The sequence below is a fragment of the Triturus cristatus genome, chromosome 4_2, assembly GCF_964204655.1.
Source record: "Triturus cristatus chromosome 4_2, aTriCri1.1, whole genome shotgun sequence".
NCBI lineage: Eukaryota > Metazoa > Chordata > Amphibia > Caudata > Salamandridae > Triturus > Triturus cristatus.
The window spans coordinates 241,398,576-241,420,226 of NC_140586.1; the positions used below are offsets into that span (position 1 = coordinate 241,398,576).

At 48.0% G+C, this 21,651-nt stretch overlaps 1 protein-coding gene and 1 long non-coding RNA gene across 5 annotated transcripts in view; one reads left to right on the forward strand and one right to left on the reverse strand.

Annotated features, from left to right (window-relative positions):
* The window catches only part of TOM1 (target of myb1 membrane trafficking protein), a 335,348-nt gene that overhangs the window by 89,134 nt on the left and 224,563 nt on the right, over positions 1 to 21,651 (reverse strand). For all 4 annotated transcript variants that reach the window (XM_085601392.1, XM_085601391.1, XM_085601394.1 and 1 more), the window contains 3 exons: positions 12,804 to 12,903; positions 9,995 to 10,115; positions 1,802 to 1,877 (listed from right to left, as the gene is read on the reverse strand). In XM_085601392.1, the coding sequence (XP_085457518.1) occupies positions 1,802 to 1,877; positions 9,995 to 10,115; positions 12,804 to 12,903 (297 nt within the window). The remainder of the gene's footprint in view (positions 1 to 1,801; positions 1,878 to 9,994; positions 10,116 to 12,803; positions 12,904 to 21,651) is intronic.
* Positions 7,033 to 21,651, forward strand: part of LOC146833536 (uncharacterized) — a 184,318-nt gene continuing 169,699 nt past the window's right edge. The window contains exons 1-2 of the long non-coding RNA XR_014960596.1: positions 7,033 to 7,503; positions 14,591 to 14,668. This is a non-coding gene — a long non-coding RNA (uncharacterized LOC146833536). The remainder of the gene's footprint in view (positions 7,504 to 14,590; positions 14,669 to 21,651) is intronic.

Below are 21,651 nucleotides of genomic sequence, written 5' to 3' on the forward strand. Positions count from 1 at the left end.
GTAACACAGCTGGGGGACATTGGGTCCGCCAAGATCATGTGTGGGAATATAGGTTCTAGGAGAGAAACAAATCACTCTGTCCCCTAAGACTAAGACAGACCTGATGATTATATAAGAACCCTCCTCGACCAGGGAGACGCAGCAGCCCTGATCCTACTCGACCTCTCAGCAGCGTTCAACATTGTATTCCACAAGACCCTTATCAAGATACTCCACCAAATCAGGATCCAGGGAGACGCCCTGAAATGGATGCATCTTTCCTCACAGTACGAACCCAGAGAAGCAGCCTACCACTCTTCACGTGGGAACCCAAGAGCATCGTCTGCGGCATCCCGCAAGGTTCATCCCTCAACCCCACTCTTGTCAACAGCTACATGACGCCCCGGCCAACATCGTCAGAACCCATGGCATCAACATCGTTTCCTACGCGGATGACACCAAATTCATCCTCTCTCTCCCAGAAGACCCCTCCACCACCAGGACCAACGTCCACAACTGCTTGACGAGCATGGCCGAATGAATGAAGACCAGTTGCCTGAAGTTCAACACGGTCAAGACTGAAGTGCTGATCTTAGGAAACAACTCCTCCCCGTGGAACGACACCAGGTGGTCTTATGAACTTTGACCCACACCGACAGACCATGCAAGCAACCTTGCCATGATCCTAGACAGCAAACTCACAAGGAAACGCAAGACCAACACAGTCGCCTCCTTTCTTATGCTCCGAAAAATCTTCAAATGGCTCCCCGTCAACATCAGGAAAACAGTCATACAGGCCTTATTCACCAGCCGACCCGATTACGGTAAATCGCTTCACGCAGGAATTACCACTAAATTCCTAAAGAGACTCCAGACGATACAGAACTCAGCTGCCAGACTCATCCTCAAGCACCTCAAATGGGCCCACATCGACCTTCACCTCAGGAAGCTCCACTGGGTCCCCATCCAGAAAAGATGCCACTTCCTGTTACTGGTACACGCCTACAAGGCCTTCCATGGCCAATGACCAGGCTGCATCAACCACTGACTGAACTACCACCATCCCTCCAGACACCTGCGCTCCGCTTACCTCACCCTCGCTCACACCCCCACATCCATCTAAAACATAGCAGAGGACACTCCTTCCCCTATCTCACCACCAAATCCTGAAACCACCTTCCCCTCCACCTCCGAATAGCACCTTCTCTCTTCGAATTCAGAAAGAGACTCCAGACCTGCCTCTTTGACTGATCGCAGCAGGATCCTAGCGCCTGTATACCCTCACGGGTGATAAAGCCACGCTCTACAAATCCCGAGTGATTGATGATATGCTTACTAAACACCGAGTCATTCAAGAGTATATATGCTTAACACTGGGTCATTCAAGAGTATATATGCTTAATATTGTATTTTTGTACATATAGTGTATGTGCATGCATACTTTATACTAAACGGCACCACTACCTCACGGCTAAGTTTGGAATGTATAAACATTTTAAATAAAAATATTCTAAACTGCTGACGCTCTATCACTCACCTTACACACAGGACTCTGTAGACCATGGCCAGTTACAAATTCCCAAAATGGAGGGATCGTTTTGGGACTTATAGCGGGCTATCTCACACTCAGCAATATGTCTCCTGGAATTCATTTTAGGGAGATTCACTCCCCTGCAGTGAGTGTGCAGGGGTAAGATATGTCAGTAGGGACCGTGTGCAGGACTCTTCCCCCCCCCCCCACACACACACACCGCCCACCCCCAGGAGTGAATCAACTGCATTCAATCTCTCGTGCCCAGTGGCCTCATGCCAGGTTACTCACCGCTCCGGTGTTCTGCTGCCGGGTGTCCAGGGCCCCCGCCAACCCATCCGCGGCCTGAGGCTCCTCGTATTTCACACTGCAAGCAAGGAAGACAGTCAGCTATGGGCATGACAATTAATGGGGGGGGCAAGACTTTAAGCTCCGCCAATTCATCTCACTCATAACCAGCAGCAGCCTAAGATATTCCATTACTATGACCTGTACACCTGCTGATGTACCTCAATCCTCATCCCTGACCCGTTGATACTGCCCCAAGAGCAAAGCACAGCTCTGCCAATGCACCCTAAAGGGGCAGAGGCGAGAGGCAGCCCCTACACTAGCAAGGGGCCAGGAGAAATTCAGTCCAACAATGAAAAATAGATGTGCCTGGCTGCAAGCTCACATCGCATAGCCAGGCACAGCCTGCTGCTGATACAACTTGTGGAAACCTTTAGCAGACAGCAGGAAGTGGCTTCTCTCTGTGCCCTTTGTAATGTAGTCTGCAAAATGACTAAGCGTTGACTGCTGCTGCCCCTTAAATGTGTATGCTAAAGCTTAATTTGAAGATACATTTAAAAAACATAAAACAAAAATCTTATGAAAAATCACCCAGTTCAGCCAGGGAAGTACTTAACCCTATAAAGACTTGAGAAATATTGCTAGCCGAATGTCCTTACAAATGCACCATTGTAAACTACTGTTCTGAAGAGTCCTGGGGAAGTCCCCCACCCTTCTCTAAAAGGTTTATGTGTACAGGATGGTATACACGCTTATGTGTACAGGATGGTATACACGCTTATGTGTACAGGATGGTATACACGCTTATGTGTACAGGATGGTATACACGCTTCTGTGTACAGGATGGTATACACGCTTCTGTGTACAGGATGGTATACACGCTTATGTGTACAGGATGGTATAGACGCTTATGTGTACAGGATGGTATACACGCTTATGTGTACAGGATGGTATAGACGCTTATGTGTACAGGATGGTATACACGCTTTTCAAAACGAGAATGGATACAAATACAATTAATGAAATGTACCCTTTGCCCCAGCAATTATACCTGGCTCCTCCTGCTCGGCCGCTAGGCACCTGTCCCCACACCCATCCCTGCTCCACAGAACAGGACTTTTGTCATGGTTCCCCCCTTTCTAACATGCAAATTAACCTAAAATGTAAGTGCCACATTTACTTCCTCACAACATTCCAATCACGTGCTTTTTACTGTGAAAGTGACTGTAATTGAATTTAGAGATTAGCTGGGCCGATATAACGGTGCGAGGGACGAAACCTGTCAAAAGTAACGGTAAAAGGAAAGAAAAACATGTCAAAGCAGTGGCGTGGGGGAAGTAAATCTGCTGGAGCGAAGGCATAAGCAAGGGATGTGACAGCATAGGCTAGAAAACCCGTTGAAGTAATGGTGTGAAGAAGAGAACATGTCAAATTGATGATGCGAGGATAAAACATGTTGAATCTGTGAGGAAGGAAAAGCGTTGAGTCAATGGTGTGAGGAAGGAATTGTTCTAAGCAATGGGAGGGGGAAATAAGTGTGTCGAAGTCAGTGCATGAGGAAGCATTGGAGGGGAAAGGGTTCACATGCACCATCCTGACCTGCAGGAATCTCCAGCATCATGGTACTCCGACTCCGGCGCGGCTCTGTCGACACACCTCAATCTGGACCTGCACATTGAGTAAGTTCAGGTTCTGCAGCAGGGCAAACAGTGGAAGAGCTAGACTAAGATGCAGTGGCACCACTGGGGTCTCAGGAGTATTGGGGGGCTCAAATGTCCAGGAGGCTTCTGATGGGGCTTGGGAACCCCTTCAAGCACTTATTCCATATCCACTGCAATCCATCCATAGAGCTTCCAAATGCCTGGGCCGCCCTATGAAGGGCAGCCATAAGGTCCTTGGTCCGGAGGGGCGCACCCCAGGTGCTCACGTCGGTCCTGGTGCTCCCCCTCCGTTTGTGCTGTTGAAGGCCAGCGGCTTGGGGCGGTCGCGGTCAAACTTGTCAAAGAAGTGCTCATCTGTGAAGGGCCCACTGTGCACGATGGCACTGAGGATGAAGTAGAGGGCTGCCACTAGTGCACAGATGAGGAAGAAGGGCACGAAGGGTTTCAGGTGCCGCCAGCAGTACCACTCGCCCGAGGCACTCATGGGCCTTAGGGGACTCTCTGCCCAGGGATGCACGGAACACAGGCCTCAACCCAAAGCTCTGCAGACCGAAGGGCCAGATCCAACACAAAGAACATGGAGAGGGGCAGTTGCCCCTGCCACATCTGATGAGGGAGAGTCCATGGGGCGGCACGAGACACAAGATGTGGGTCCGAGACCTCAGCCACAAGCAGGAGATGATGTCCAAGGGACAAGGTGCAGGTCCGAGACCTCAGCCACGAGAGGGAGACGATGTCCAAGGGACAAGGCGCAGGTCAGAGACCTCCACCACAAGCATGAGACGATGTCCAAGGGACAAGGCGCAGGTCTGAGACCTCAGCCACAAGCAGGAGACGATGCCCAAGATACAAGGCGCAGGTCTGAGACCTCTGCCACACCACGCTCTGCCCAATGAAGAAGGCACTGGTCCCAGAGTCTGCCACACCCAGAGAAGCACTCTCAAGAGTCTGTTTTCCGAGCCCTCTGTGACACTTAGTCACAGCACCCCAAATGGTAAATGGCCGATCCAAGAACTCTGCTACTCCCATGAAGGGACAGGAGAGGGCTTGTCCTGGGATCCATGCACCTGGAGACGGACAGACGAAATCCAAGGACTCATGCAAAAAATAGAAGGTGCCACATAAAGGGAAAAGCTCCTGCTGAGCCGCGCCCGGGCTCAGCCCTCCAGTTCCTTGGATCAAATTCAGCCCTGGATCTTCTTACTTCTTGTGACCGCCCAAAACATCCACCTCCCACCCCTGCACACTCCTGCCATGTGCAGGGGTGGCCCTCAAAACGATGTGGTCAACAGTCTGTCAGGCTTCGCTTTAAGGCACCCCATAGGAATCCCCATGGGGCCGGTGCCATGACACTGGAGTTACTAGAGGGCACGGCTCTGACCCCGAGTCCGAAGCACAGGATCCCACCCCAGGCTGCAAACCTGACACATACCAGGCCTCCGCGACCACCAATGCTGAGCTTGCAGATTCATCATCCATACACCGGCCACGTGACCGGAAATCACCGATGCATACAAGGGCAGCCACAGAGTAGCCGGGTTCAAAAACGGCCGCGGGGGCCATTTACTCCTCAGAGTCCAGTGAGGACCACCTGGCTGTTGGAATACCGTCACCTGTCCTTAATATCAAGGGCCGCCGTTTTATGAAGTTTCCTTTTCTGGACCAGTAGATCTTTAGCATTCGAATTATTGTTTTGCTAATTTGATGGAGTTATCAACAATTATTTTGTTTCGTGAATATAAATTACGCTGCAATTAAAATATTTCCACAGGTCCAGAAATGTAAATTCACACTTTGATGCCCGAGGGGTTTTAGTGTCATAAGAGGCCACATATAGTGCATACACTAAAAACAAAATATGTGTAATACAATATGGTACGTATATCTGCAGCTATTTAAGTAAGAACTATTTATGGAAACCTTGCCCATATTTTCGACTGCCTAGTTTCCAATCTACACGGTTACTGGCTTGGCTTAGTCATGGCTGACCGTTTCGAGATTCAGTCAAAATAAACCTTACGTTTACGTAGAAATAGAGATAGTTGTTGTCTTTGGGAGTAGAAATCAGTAAATTGTCAATAGGTCTGGCTTTAATGTGTTGCACCTTACACTCACACGGGCACCCCTCCCACCATACACTCATTAACACCCCTCTAGTCCCACTCACAGGGGGCACACTGCTCACCCTGCACTCACACTGGCAAACAGCTGACTCCGCAAGGGCTCACCCTGCACTCACACTGGCACACAGCTCTCTCCACAAGGGCACACTGCTCACCTTGCACTCACATTGGCACACAGCTCACCCTACAGGGGCACACTACTCACCATGCACTCACACTGGGACACAGCTCGCCCCAAAGGAGCACACTGCTCACCCCCACAGGGGCACACTGCTCACCCCAAAGGAGCACACTGCTCACCCCCACAGGGGCACACTGCTCACCCCAAAGGAGCACACTGCTCACCCCCACAGGGGCACACTGCTCACCATGCACTCACACTGGGACACAGCTCACCCTACAGGGGCACACTACTCACCATGCACTCACACTGGGACACAGCTCACCCCAAAGGAGCACACTGCTCACCCCCACAGGGGCACACTGCTCACCCCAAAGGAGCACACTGCTCACCCCCACAGGGGCACACTGCTCACCATGCACTCACACTGAGACACAGCTCACCCCAAAGGGGCACACTACTCACCCCCACAGGGACACAGTCGCACACTGCTCACCAGGCACTCAAACCAGTAGCGTAGCCAGTGTGTCATTGGCCCTAATTGAAGGACAGGAACAGGGCCCTAGCTGCAGTTTGAATTGTAAAATACAGCAGCAATGGTGGCCGTATACGCCCCTAAGGACCCTGGGCACCGGCGCACTGCACCTGCTGCACCAATTGAAGCTACGCCCCTGACTCATACAATGACGCCCTTTCCGTGCATTCCCTCGGGCAGGTGGCTCGCTTGGCACTCATGGTGGCACAACTCGGCAGCTCACCATTCATCCTGCACTCAGGTAGAAAAGATTGGCACAGCGCAAACGCGTCCTGTGCCGAGGACAGACCAAGCTAGACCCCAACCACCAGCTGAGGCTTAAAAAGTACACTAAGCTATCACTCGGGTAAATAGGAAAGACTGTAGCGGCGGAAGAGGGTGAAGCAAGGTAGAAGGCAAAAAGAGAGGGGACGATACAGGGAGAAGGAAAGGACCTGCGGAGAGAGGCAAACGGAGGTGGAGAAAAGAGCTTGGAGAAGGTCAGAGAAAACTATAGGGGGGAGCAGGGGGTGGAGAGAAAAGGGCAGCCAGTAAAGAGGCCAGGAAAAGCTGAGAGCAGGGCGAAGGAGAAGAAACTGAATATGAGAGAAAGTACGAGGAAAATGAGGAGAGGTGGAAAGAAGGAGGGGCAGAGAGGAATAGAAGGAAGAAAGAGGAAAAGAGGAAGGACAGGGAAATAGAAGGAAGGTAGAGATGGAGAGAGGGCAGCGAGGGGGAAGGGGGAGAGGAGGAGGAGGAAAAAGTAGGGTGTGTGCGAAGGAGAGAGGAAAAGGAGAGATACAGAGAGAGGGAGTACATAATGAGGAAACAGGAGGAGTGAAGAGTCAGACAGATGACCCAGCTAACGTGGCCGCTATTCCTGGACGCCGCTGACATTCCGGACCGTCTGGAGATTAATAGCTAAAACCCGCAGGGCACTGCACAGCCGGACAGTGTTGCAAGGCGACGTGATTAACTGCTGCAGGCCAAGGCTGAGGTGCACCAGCAGAGCCGCGTGGAGAAGCAGGCTCGCTGTAGGTTGGGCTCGAGGCGCGTCTGCAGAGCCTTGTTTGGACCCCTCGTGCCAGAAATGCAAGATGGCTGCAGATTTGAGATGAGGTGCATCAGCAGAGCTGCGCGAGGGCCTGAGTACTGCAACTACAATGGAACACGCTGGTCAAGATGGAGGCGCGTCTTCTTGCCTCAGTATTGAAACTGTGGGGTGGTGCAAGCCAGGACTGAGGTGCATTAGAATTTAGAAGAGTCGTGTTTTTGGCCTCAGGCAGGTATGGAGTGTGTGCTGAATGTGAGGAGTCGGATGCATGTGCAAAGCCATGTGCGAGTTTCAGTACTGCAACAGCAGAGGGCGCAGTTGGGCGGGATTGACGTGAGCGGCAGACCTCTCCTTTTGGCCACAGTACTGGGAGAGCAGATGTTGTGGCGGGGCAGGATCGAGGTCAACCACACCACCAGGGATTGGGCCTCCCTCACACTGGGGTGGACTCCATAGAATACTCCTACGTGGTGTAACAGTGACATGAATTGTTGCTTCTTCATCTCTCCTAGGGAGACACCATGTAATACACCGAGTGGCCTCACAATTCCACCATTTTAGCTCTTCCTCTGATATTCTGCTCCTATGGGCTTGCACTACTGAATATCGACCCCCAGAATATCATGGTACAAGAATATCAAGGCAGGAATACTGAGGGACAACATATCAAAAGTTAAGTGCATATACAGAAGTATACATTTACTATTCCCAACTCCAGAATTACGTGCCTTGAAGATATATGTGCCACAAGAGTACATATATGTGGAGTTAGGGTTAGAAAATCTAGACTTACTTACGTGTTGATTTTTTTGGTTGATAAAGTTGTCCTCAATATTGTGTCCCACCGATATTCTTGTTTCGATATTCACGGTGCACACCCTTCTATGGATAGACTCCATGTAATACACGCTGGTGGTTTAACACTGCTATCCACAGAATGGTCCTTCTACACTCCTAGGCCCGCCATATAATACTCTCTGGTGCTTTCATAATGCTATCAACCATGCCAGGCAACCACCATGAATTTACCCAGACCTCCCACTTAATATTGAGGAGGGCATGCACCAATGGCCACAGACATCTACTACATACTGCTGGCATCTTGGAGTACTTAAATACAGCCCACCTCTGCAGGCCCCCTCCAAGCTCTCACCAGTTTTAAGCAGGACCATCTAAAGTATTAAACATTCTTTACAAATACCTTACTTAAGGGCTGGCAGTAATGCCGACCATTCAGGTAGATTCCTGTCCTCTTTCTCCTCTCTAGACTCAATAGATTTAATAAGTGGATTTCCTAATTGGGCAGGGCAGCGCGGGAAGTGGATTGATTTTTTTTGATGATCTCCACATATTCAAAATGGGACCTTCAGAGTACACATCGGGCCACCATATGCTCGGATACACGATGTTCAACTAATCTATGCAGGGTACTAAGAAAGAAGAAATTATGCTACTACATTTATAGCTTCAGACAACGGCTGTAGTCCATGTTTTAACCTGTATCGTAAATAGTAAAGAACCAGCTCGTAGCGTGGCGGTGGCATTAACAAAGGGTCCTTACTGGTCTTGTGGCCTTGTCCTGCCATTTGTAAGGAAACACGGCCCAAATCAAAGAAATATATTTTCTGACAGGAGCAAGATAACCCCCGTACACTTTATTTGAGATTTAGTTGACTCAATTTTGGTCCTGATGAAGGTGGTTTAAATGATGGTCCACCGAAACGTGCGTTGACCATTAGTATCCATATGGGGAGTCCTCTCAGAGACATATACACCAGAGGAAGCTGATGGGAGATATTCGCACCACAAAGAATGAAATAGTTTGTCTCTGATGATCTTTTCAGGATCTCCGACATGACTAAACTTCTTCTGTGTATGAATGCTAGTGTGGGTGAGATGGTATGACAAGTGAGAATGAAGTGTTGATGGTTGAGTGTGGGGTTATTTGTGTATTAATCATATGTATTTTGGTTTTATAGTTGAATTGCTGGTTTCCTTGCCTCTAATACAGTCACAGATGAAGAAATTGTTAGAATCTGCAACTATGTAAATCTAATCCACTGTTCTTGTGTGGATATAAAATGTTTAAAATGCTGGAGAATTATCATACACTAAAATGTTGGAGGTATTGTAGGCATTTTGGTAATTGTTTGTTTATTTGTCTAATTGTCATATGTATTTGTAAATAATGAGTTGTTATAAGCAATAAATAGTAGCAAAACTATAAAATATATTTAAAAAAGTACCAAATATCTTTATATGAAGAATATAAATAATAACATATTTTTTTGAATTAATCTTGGTGTATGACACTGATATTGGGGATCGGTTTTGCAAATGAGCCCTGGGAGGCCATACTAAAAAGCAATATAGGTCAGATAAAAGGCTCTTTCTCAGTATTTACCTTCAGAGTAAGCCACAGCAGCCAGATAAGGGAATCTGAGCGGACTCTCTTTCACTCTTCCTCCATCAGACTGCTAAGTGCTGCAACTCGAGGCAGCACCACTTGGGTCCCTCACACACAAGACCAAAACAATTCCCATCAAATAACAACCTTTCCAACTAAGCACTGTCCCATGGTGTAGGGTGCTACCCGGCGGTTATAGGGCTTTGTTTCCTGGTAGTGGTGTATGAAGAGCTCTATAAATGCATCTACAATACAATGTTCTGCAGATCAGGATTGCTCAGAGGTCCATAGAAAGAGCTGCTGTACATATACCCACCTCTTGCGCTGCTCGGCCAGGGAGCTCCCCCTAGTCATGGCGAACATGTCAAAGTCATCAGCAACTCTGGGGGTCGACTCTAGCGTCTGCAGCGTCCCGCTCACTGAGGGAAAGTTCAGATCTGTGGGAGAGAAGGAGAGGTCATCAGCTCAAACTCATCTTCAAAGATGTAAATCTCTGAGCACGAAGGGGGCACCTGGTGGCGTCCAGCGGAGTTGCTCTCGTAGGCGGTAGGTGGAAGGGTCAAGTGGCAGTGAGTCCACAAGGGCCTCTTGGTGGTGCCTGAAAAGGTAACAGCACAGGGATATAGTGATGGCCAGTGGAGATAAGCTTGCAGAGGGTACTTGGTGGATCCCACGGGAGGTGATCCCACGGTAGGTGAGCTCACAGGAGGCACCTGGTGAGGCCCAGAAGAGGCCAGCAAGGCACATGGTGAAGACCACAGAAAGAAGCTTGCAGAAGGCACCTCTGGGAGCTAAAAGGGGAGCTCACATGAGTCACATGGTATAGCTCAGATAAGGTAGAGAGGAGGTGAGCTTACAATAGGTATCTCTTAGAGACAACAGAAATTGTTCATATGAGACACCTGGTGGAGGCTAGGGGAGGTGAGCACATAGCAGGCACCTGGTAGAGACCAGATGATAGGGGCTTGTGGGAAACACCCCAGGGAGCCAAGAGAGGAGAAGCTTGAAGTTTCAGTCTAAGAAAAAGAGGCTTGGGGAAAGCCAGTCAACAGGAGACCATAAGTGAACTTGCTAGAGACACCTGGTTGGTTTTAGAGGATGTGAGCTCACAGGAGCAAATCCGGGAGCCAAGAAAGGAGGAGCTGGCAGGTTCATTCTGAGAAAAAAGATACTCAGAGGATCTCACGTGCGGAGGCACCTGGTGGAGATGAGTGTACCAAGGGGCATAATAAAAGGCACTGCCTCACTGGAGTGCAGACGTGGGGCACGGCCTTATAGTACTGGGTTGGGGTCCCCAGCCCCCTGCAACCTTCACCCTGAAAGTCTGTCTAGATGTATCGAAGGGACCCCTCCACGTATTTCGCAGGAGACTGCTTTGTTTTCGTTACATTCTGGAGACACCTCCTAGATTCTTGAGGCTTTGAGTTCACAGGAGGCACTTGGAGTAGCATAAAGAAGATGAGCACACAGAAGACACTCAGAATTGGGAGGAGGAGAGCTCTCAGAAGGCATCTTGTAGCACCCAGCGAAAGTGAGTTTGCAAGTTCATTCTCAGAGATGAGACACACTGAGCATGCAGCAAATACCTTTTGGAACTAACACCTGGTGGATCCTAAAGGAGGTAAGCTTGCAGATAGCACCTGATGGATCCCAGAGGTGAGCTCACACCAGGCACCTAGTGAAGTCCAAAAGAGGCCAGCTTTCAGGGGCTCCTATTAAAGCCCAGAGGGGGTGAGTACGCAAGTTGCATCTGATGGAAGACAGAGGACGGCAATGAGGAGGCACCCATTGAGAGACAAAGGTTGTGAACTTTCAGGAGGCAATTGGTGGAGCTCTGGGGAAGGCTGTCAGAGTAGGGACCTGGTGGATCCCAGAAGCGGCAAGTTTGTAGGTTGCAGAGGTCATGAGCTAGCTCGAGACATCTATAGGTGCCCAGTGGACGTGCACTTGGAGGAAAGACCTATGAGAGTCCAGTAGAGGTGAGCTCACAGAAGGCAACTCTGGGTGTGCACAGGAGGAGAGCTTGCAGGAAGGAGGCACATCTCAGAGGCAAGAGAGCGGGATTCTCAAGAGGCACCTCAGTGACCAAGAGCAGGGAGCTCACAGGCGGTACCTCCCAGAGCTCAGACCAGGCAAGCTTGCAGGAGATACCTGTAAATGTCAAGAGATGGGGGCTCAAAGGAGATCTCAGAGGAGGCACGTCTTCAGCCCACAAGAAAAAGGAACCTCTTCAACCCATAAAGGTGTTTCTCAAAGACAAAATACTGAGCTTGCAGAATTCAGTCTGAGTAGAGAAAGACAGGGTAGTAAGTAAAGGGGTGGAAGAGTCCCTTTGAAGAACACCTTTATTTTATTAAGTCCAAACCTAGTACACAAAATGACACCGGACGGACAATGCAAGATGTACGGATAGCAAGCAGGGACCCAGGCTAGTTACTGTGCCCGTGAGGTACAAGTCACTGAAACTTTGGTGCTGGGTCACTTAGCTTGCGATGGGGCTGTTTAGGTTATGAGTCAGTGAGGGTAGGGCAGTAAGCCTCCGAAGTGGAGGAAATGCAGCAAGCCTATTGGTGGGATGTAAGCAGCAAACCTGCTGGGGAGTAGGTATTGCACTAAGCCTGTAGACAGTAAGGCACCAATCCAGTAGCGGATAGTAGTTAACATGTTATGGTAAGGCCTCTGTGCCTTTGATTATCATGGAGAAAATGGGAGGGAGTGATTTGATATCAGGAAGTTTGAAACAGGGGTCAATTCCTCAAAATGTCTGGATTCTCTCTCTCGGGTTTTTGATGGTGCGATCTACAGTTTCAAATCTGGCCAGCTCCGCCTTTCGTAGATCATGGCTCAATAAACCTCGTACCAATAAACTGGTTGATAGTAAGATTATTTACTGTCAGTGTTCAGTACCTACGAAAAACAATATTAAATGATAAATAGGAAATCATATATTCTATGTATTATTATGTAGTTGCAAATATTTTGATCATTTTTGTTTCTACAAAATAAGACGAATAAATGTTCTTTTTAGTTAGTGATTTAAAAGAGACTGGGGGTCCAACCGAAAGCAGTGGATTATTCTAATAATTACCATATAATGAGAACCCCATGACAGAGTTATAACTCACCGATGTCGGCCAGCTGTGTGGACAGACTTGTGGCTTCTGACAGACAAACAGGAGGGTCAGTCGAGCTCAGATCAACCGAAGGCACGTGTCCATCGTGAGACTGTGGTATAGAAAAGGCAAAAGAGCCAAAGGTAAGGAGTGAACATGCCACCGTCCAGACTGAAGCAGCAACTGCGCATCCCATCAGCCCCACACAGCGCGGATTCAACCTCCAACTGTATCCCTTCGGCCACTCACAGTACGAACCTAACAAGCAAATTGTGTGCCCCATCAGTCTCGCACAATGCGTCTCAACTAGTGACTGTGCATACCATCAGCACTGCACACTACAAAAATGTAACCAGCAACTGCACATCCCATCAGTACTGCAAAGGGCGGACACAACCAGTAACCGTACATCCCATCAACCACTGCACAGTGCAGACTGAATTAGCAACTGCGCCTCCCATCAGTACCACACAGGACGGACACAACCAGTAACCCTTACATCCCATCAAACACTGCACAGTGCAGACTCAATTAGCAACTGCGCCTCCCATCAGTACCACACAGGGTGGACACAACAAGTAACCGTACATCCCATCAACCACTGCACAGTGCAGACTCAATTAGCAACTGCGCCTCCCATCAGTACCGCAAAGGGCGGACACAACCAGTAACCGTACATCCCATCAAACACTGCAGACTCAATTAGCAACTGCGCCTCCCATCAGTACCGCAAAGGGCGGACACAACCAGTAACCGTACATCCCATCAAACACTGCAGACTCAATTAGCAACTGCGCGTCCCATCAGTACCGCAAAGGGCGGACACAACCAGTAACCGTACATCCCATCAAACACTGCAGACTCAATTAGCAACTGCGCGTCCCATCAGTACCACACAGGGTGGACACAACCAGAAACCGTACATCCCATCAAACACTGCAGACTCAATTAGCAACTGCGCGTCCCATCAGTACCGCAAAGGGCGGACACAACCAGAAACCGTACATCCCATCAACCCCTGCACAGTGTGCACTCAACTAGCAACTGCGCGTCCCATCAGCCCCACACAGTGTACACTCAACCAGCCACTGCACATCCCATCAACTCAAGTGCAGTACTGACACACCCACCAATTCCATGTCTTATCAGCCCCAGTACAAATGGCTGAACAGTGATATTTTACACAAGCCCCAGATTAAGTAACAAGAAGAAGCATATTCACTGGCAGAGACCACACGCCCCATTTTGTGAAACACAGGTTTCTCAAGTCTTTAAGGGTCAGATTCATATCAAGCTTTAAAAATAGCTGCATAACTTTTTATACAATGAATACAACCGGAAATCATTTATGTAGTCCCTGGTGACCCTAAAATCTGTCAAAGACAGGCCTAAGTTGGATGCCCCAGGATCGAGAGTGCGAAAACAGCATCCAGTCCCGAGATCAGGTCTGTCAGGTGCCCATCATGATCCAAGCCACAACACTACCCCCTGCCCTTTCCGCCCCAGATATCACTCAGCATGCAGAACTCAAGCTCCATCGTCTTCGAAAGAAATTAAGCAAAAATGAACCGATAGCTGCAGCTGCAGCTGCATCTGAGCCTGTATCATTTCTAGTTGGCATCAATAAACCAATTCTGTGATCTTCCGGGTGGATGGGTCTGGATCCAATGAAGTCAGCTGAAAACCAATTACGTTATGGTGTTTTCAAAGTGGGGTGTGCATGAGGGTGTAATAAAGTTAGCAAAACATAACGTAAAACTCAGAGATGATTTTAATCCGCTGGCTGTGTTTATCCACAGGCAGAAGCTTGACAGAAGGAAGGTGTTGAATTAAAGCAGATGTGCTCCACCAACGTCTGATCCATGACAGATACTCAGGTCAGCCACATTTAATAAATATACTTAATAGCAATGGCCCTCATTTACATACTGAGCGAATACTTCGAAACCGCGCCAACGATCATGAATTTAATGAAAAGACCAGATTCCACGCAAGAAATATGGCGCTGGTGAATCTGAGCAGCTTTAGGTATCATTTAATGGACTAACATGAGGAACATCAGGACAGAAATAAGGCTGAGGGTAACTTCACATAAAATAACATAACATTTCAACCCTCTCTGATTCCTGGATTCCAATGTCAGAAACAGGTCTCTACTCCTATGTTTCGTATTATTTAAACATCGGTAGGTTTATTTGTATGCCTTTATTTGTATGTCTTTCAAACATATATACCCAACTAGTAGTTGTTAGTGGTTTAAATTCAAGTCAAACTTTCCTTTGTGGAACACGGATCCCTATCATGTCCACATCAAGCAGCATTGCGCTGTATTTCGCTATTAATAATGCTGGGTTCGGACGGTAAATGCACCCTATTTGTAATTCTGCTAGTAATAATCCATTCGGTGGGGGTTTGTCAGTAAATATGAGCTAGCTGATTTTGCCAATAATCAGAACATAAAAGTAATTTTGCGAGAACAGTAGCTTCATTAGTCCTTTTGCACCCCTAGGGAACAGGCAGTTATAGTAAATATTTGCGCGGGAAAAAAGGCAGGCAGGCTCCGAAGTGAAGTTATCCTTGATCTTGAGTTGGTTGGGGTTTACCAATGGGGTAGGACTTCTGTGTTTAAGTGCACATCGTAGTTACCGGTTGAATTAAATACCCTCCCTCCCCTCGTCATTACATTTTAGCAGGTCAAATCTGCCAGCTCCTACCAGGGCAAAGCAATACCGTAGTTACTGTAACATGGGGCTTTTGGGGTGCTAACACCAAAATCTGCATGTTATTCCCCAAAAACTAAGAATTGATGCTTTCTTCACTCTTGATAAATTTCAAACCTCACAGTGTCCGACTATCGGCTGCGATTAACATCACACACACCCCTAACACTCAGAATCACGGCCTTAGTGCATCTATGTAGGACCAGGGATGTGCCTTGTAGGATGTAGAAAGGTGGCACTGGAATGGAAAAGTTCTGAATTACACTGGTACTGAAGTAGTTCCTGGTGCTGTCAGTAGGTGGCAGTCACATTCAGAAGCTGAAAATGAGAGAGCGTCAGTTGCCCAAGTCCGATGGGAAAGCCTGCAACACTGAGCCCACTAGTGCTGCTTACCGTCGCCTATGTCGGTCTTCCAGAAAGGCAACCTTTACATGAATGAATGTATGAATGTACAGTGCATATTCACAGTCTACCTGTCGCCCCGCACTGGTCTTATCCCGTGAGAGAAGTACGAAAAAAGAACTAGAAATTTGTGGAAGTCGAGGGTTTGTTTGAAACATTTGCAGTTTAGACATTGTATTACAACTTGAAGGGCCCTCTATCGAGGAGCTTTTTTTTTTGCAACTCTTGAATGTTTGAGTTGCGGGTAAGGAAGTTACCAGGATGCCTGGTCATCTGAGTTACGTCATATAATGTGGATATAAAACGTAATATCATCACTACAAGAATCTAGGTTCTTTCAATATGAAACCTTGGACGCAAGGCAACTTATCTTCAGCATGACTCAACTTCTGGCTACCTTGGGATGTGGTTAAGTGCTTTCATTTCTTTGGCAAGCATCATTCTTGTACTTTAAAGTACCCAATGTTTGTCGATGACCTTGCTATGGCAGTGATGAAGCACGCCTTTGGAGGAGTCATGTCCACTCTACGAGGGAGCTCTTTATCACTTGCCCGCCTATCCTAGCGGATATAACTCCAGATGGTCCTCAAGCGATGCAGAAGGCTGGAGTGCCCCTAGGATATCCAGGTAGGAATCACGACTGCAGTATATATCGTGGGCACAATATCAAAGGGCAAAATATTGAAAGGTAAGTAACTATAGATTTTCTATACATAACTCCACATATATGTACCCACCACCAACCCCCAAACCACTAAAATTCAGGTCACTGACAGACGGTGGCACAAACTCGCACCTGAGGAATGGGCCGCCGCCCTTGCAGAGTCCACCCCTGAGCTCTCCACCGATCCTGCCACAGCCTATAAGCAGTTTAATGAATGGATCACCTCCTCTCTAGATGCACTCATCCCCAAAACTTCCTCCTTCAAACATTCTAAAAGAGTAGCCTCGGCCCTTTGGTATACTCCAGAGCTTAAAGCCCTGCGCCAAGAGTGCAAGAGAACGGAACGCTCCTGGAGGAAAGACAAATCGGAAATAAACAAAGATGTTTATTCTACCTCTCTCTTAAATTACAAAACTGCCATCCGAAAAACTAAAAGCGCTTTCTTCCAGGAAAGAATAGAGAAAGCAGTATGCTCCAGCAAGGAATCCTACGCCATCCTAAAAGATCTTCTGAAAACCCCAGTACCTGGACCGAGACACTCCACAGACCCCAAAGCGGACCAGATAAAATGCCAACAATTGGCGGATTTTTTTCATGACAAAATCCAAAAAATTCTCGATTCAATTCCCCCCGCGATTTCGTGCGAGGAAAACGATCTCCCGCACCCCCCAACACCCAGTTGTCTCTCCTCTTGGGGTCAAGTTACGACCGAAGAAGTGGGAAACACGTTAAAATCCATAAAAAGCGGCTCTCCCAGGGATTCCGCCCCGCTTCGAATCCTTAAGGAGGTAGCCCCCACGATTATTCCCCCCGTGACCCATCTGATCAACACCTCACTCCAACAGGGAGTTGTACCCCCGAGCTGGAAGGCGGCAGTCGTGAAAGCTCTGTTAAAGAAACCCTCCCTCGATCCCGAAAACCTGGCTAACTATAGGCCCATTTCCCTACTTCCGGGAATCAGCAAGATTGCTGAAAAACTGGTTAATAAAAAACTCTCCCAGTTCCTGGAGGTCAATAACATACTAAAAAGCTCCCAGACGGGCTTTCGTCCAGGGCAGGGCACGGACATCGCCCTCCTGGCAGCGGTAGAGGAGGCCAGAGCGCTATTGGACGGAGGAGGATCCGTGGCAGTGATCCTCCTCGACCTAAGTGCGGCCTTCGATACCGTCAACCACCAACTTCTCATCAAAAGACTCAAGGGAGCTGGTGTAGAGGGCTCTGCTCTAGCCTGGCTTTCATCCTTTCTGGCTCAACGGACCTATCAGATCTGGGAGAATAACGCCCGCTCCTCCGAAATTCCCCTCCAATGTGGCGTGCCTCAGGGCTCCTCCCTGAGCCCCACATTATTTAATATCTATATGTCCACATTGGAGGAGGTCATCATCCCATTCGGAGTGAGCGTCGTCAGTTACGCCGACGACACACAATTAGTTGTTTCACTATCTCACCCCAGACAACAACCAGCAGACTTATTTAACTGCCTTGCGCAGGTCCATCGCTGGATGAACACCTCAGCCCTAAAATTAAATGGATCGAAAACTGAGGTTCTGCTCCTCGGCCCGAAAGGACCCATACTCTCCCCGAACATCTGGCCAGCCTGTCTGGGCCCTCCCCCTGAACCCAAAGAAGAAGTAAAAAGTCTGGGTGTGTGGCTCGACACCGACCTCTCGTTTACTGTGCAGGCAAAGAAAGTAGCCGGGACTTGTTTCGGGCTCTTGAAATCGTTAAGGAAAGTCCTGCCCCTCCTGCCCACCAACTCCCAAAAGTTGCTAATTCAAGGCCTAGTACTCTCGAGGCTTGATTATAGCAATGTGATCTACCTGGGCGCCCCAGAAGCGACGCTGAACAAACTTCAGAGAATTCAGAACACCGCGGCCCGGATTCTCACAAAGACCCCTGCCAGAGCGTCGGCCAAACCGGCCCTAAAACTCCTCCACTGGCTTCCCATAAGAGAGCGGGTCAAATTCAAGGCCCTGTGTCTAGCTCACAAACTACTACAAAATCAAGGCCCCCCTGTTCTTAAGAAACTCATCACATCCTACAAATCCTCAAGACCCCTCCGCTCGGACACGGAAAACTTCATCGCTACCCCCAGATTCAAGAAAGCCCGGTCAGGAGGAAGACTTTTCTCAGTCCATACTGCACGACTCTGGAACTCACTCCCCCGCGTCCTGCGACTCGAACCACAATATCTCCGCTTCAGGAAACGTCTCAAAACTCACCTCTTCCCTCAGTGAATCATGCTTGTCCTTAACCCTGATCCTCTGTGCCCCCCTCCCCCTCCTCTTCCCTCTCCCTCTTTCTCTCCCTTTTCCCACTGAACTTAGGAGATAGGATCTTTTAGCGCAGGGATACCTCCGGGTGACTACGCGCTCTACAAAATAAAATAATAATAATAATAATAATAATATATGTGCCTTGAGGATATATAGATCTTCAAGTGACATAAATGTGGAGTTAAGAATAGTAAATCTATACTTCCTCTATATGCACTTTCCTTTCGATATTTTGTCCCTTGATTTTCTGTACAGGATATTGGTGTATCTCGATATTCTTATACTCGATATCCCATTGTAAACTCATTAAGACCCAATCACATTGGATACAATTTCTGGCATCAAAGAGAGTTGTACTACAAGCCATATCCCTAGAGCTTTCACTAATTTAACCGTTGAACAACAAAAAAAAAATATGTATGCAAGATCTTTAGTGTGTTTGAGTTTTCTTTTGCTAGAATCAGTCTGATGTCCTTAAAGCAGCTTCCATTGTCTTCAGATTTGTTTTCTTCCGAGGGGTAGTTGAAAGGTAATGTAACAGGAGTGGGTACATTTTGAGGGTGGTCATGCTTTCAGTTTGCTACCTTAGAAAAGAAATGGGTGAAGTTTTAATTAACCAAGCCAGCATCCTATCCTAAAAACCTAAGTATATCTCTTGCAAAGCCTTCATCATGCAGATAAGAGTCAAACTCGGAAGGGGGACTAAAAAGAGGATAGTGGAACAACAGGTCAGTCCATGGTGGAGAAGTGTGGCTCAATGGTTAGAGCGGCAGACCCTGATGCAGAGGTCTGGCCCGGGACCAGGGTTCAATTCCCGCCACGGCGGGTCTTGGGCTCATAATTCATTGGACCTGATTTCTCGCCTCGGTGCCTATTCTAATCATGGGTCCCACGCTGCAACTCTGGGCAATAGCTTGCTTAATCTCCACAACGGCCCCAACAGCGCTGGGATGCCTGGCTTCACCCTGGGGATGCCCAGGAGTGGACATTTCACAGGGAAAAGCCAGGAAGGGTCCCCTAGCGGTATGAGTACAGCGCCGGGAAACCCCGAAATGGGGTAGCTGTGCGCTATATAAGTACAAACACATTTACATTTACTTAGAGTTGCACAATCCACTGTCTGCAGCACACCACTTTTCCAGGTCTAGGATTTAATTTAACAAGGGCAGCACAATCGGAGTGGAAGGAAATTCTTGAACCTGTCTGAACCTTTGTTCTACAAAAATGTTTCTCGAGATTCAGGTTGGTCTTACATTGTTACATGAAATGTGTACAAACACCCCCTATGCATATCAGGGGCACATATATATAAAACGCAAAATAAATAAATGTACACAATGAGGCAAACAGTCTTGGCACAGACTCACAGGGGAAAGTCCAGTCTGAACTGCACGACGATGTCCCCTCTGAACAAGAACACAAGCAAATCCATAGCTAACCAACCTCATATGCATTTCGGTCTTGGTGGACCTCATCTGTGAGGTGAGGCTTGAGTACCCAGACAGGCAAACATCTGGATCAGATGGACCACAATATAATCTGTAGCAATTTTACAGATTTATAGTTTTGTGCCAATTACCAGTGGCGTAGGTAGAGCTTTTGCCACCTGGGGCGGTCCCCGCTGCCCAGATACGTCCGCTGCAGGTAAGAGCCTTGGAGGAGTAACAGACTACGAAGGGGGGGGGGGGGGGGAGAGAAGTAAACCACTTACATTGCGCTCGCAGAAATACAGAGACTGGGAGAGGCATTGTTACGAGAACACAAGTTCATAGGGTTCAAATCCCACAAATAATGCACGAAAATGATGACAGAAATGCAGAGTCTTTCACTTTTTGTTTTTTTAGATCCATTTATTCTTTATTGAACATACAACAGCCATCGGGTTTCACCCTTGCGGGCTTCTTCAGGGCAAAGAAATAGTCCACACAATCCATGAACTGTAGTCCATATGATGTGAGCTCAAGTCGAACGGCACTTTCTCAAATGCTTTAAACTTAACCGCAGAGTCTGCAGAAACGTATTTGTTCCATATGCAATGGTCCTAGATCACTGTCCCATTCCGGTAACAGACTGTATAGAGTATTACGCACTCAATAGCCAGTCTCTTTTCACAGCCATCGGGTGGAATCGTGCCACTTTGAATGTTTCAGGAAAGACAATCGCAACTGTAGAACCAGTCTCAACGTGTAAGCAGCCCGACTCTAACTGTAGAAGATATTTAACAATACTTTACGCTGTCATCTGAGGGAAGGGAAATACTGCAATTTAGACACATAACATGCTCCAGTATTTGTTCACATCGCGTCTATAAGAACATCCATACACTTCTTAGGGAGCTTCAAATACCCAAATTCTAAGAGCGAAGGTGCCAAATCGCTTCACTTGGAGCATCTGTGGATTTGGAAGCAATAGTTTTTCTCCTTGCTGACTTAATGCATCTGCTTGGATTGGATCTGCATTTCGAACATCTCCGGTGGAATTGAGCACCCAAATAGGGCACTGAGCATCATGGCCACAGGCACTTGCAGCATCTTGTGTATAGCAAAATGTAAAGTGGTAGAGGGGGGAATGCGTAAGCAAATGTCCTTCAGCAATCTATCCACAAAGCATTCCTTTGCAACAATGGACTTCGCTACCATGGCAACAAACGTCTGCACTTTTTGTTCTTGTCTACTGTAAACAAATCTATCCTTAGTGTCTCCCACATTTAGAAAAATATCAGGCGTATGTCTGTCTTGATCTCCCAATTATATGTTTCCTGACGATTCAAGTTTAAAAGGTTCACCAAACTGCTGTCC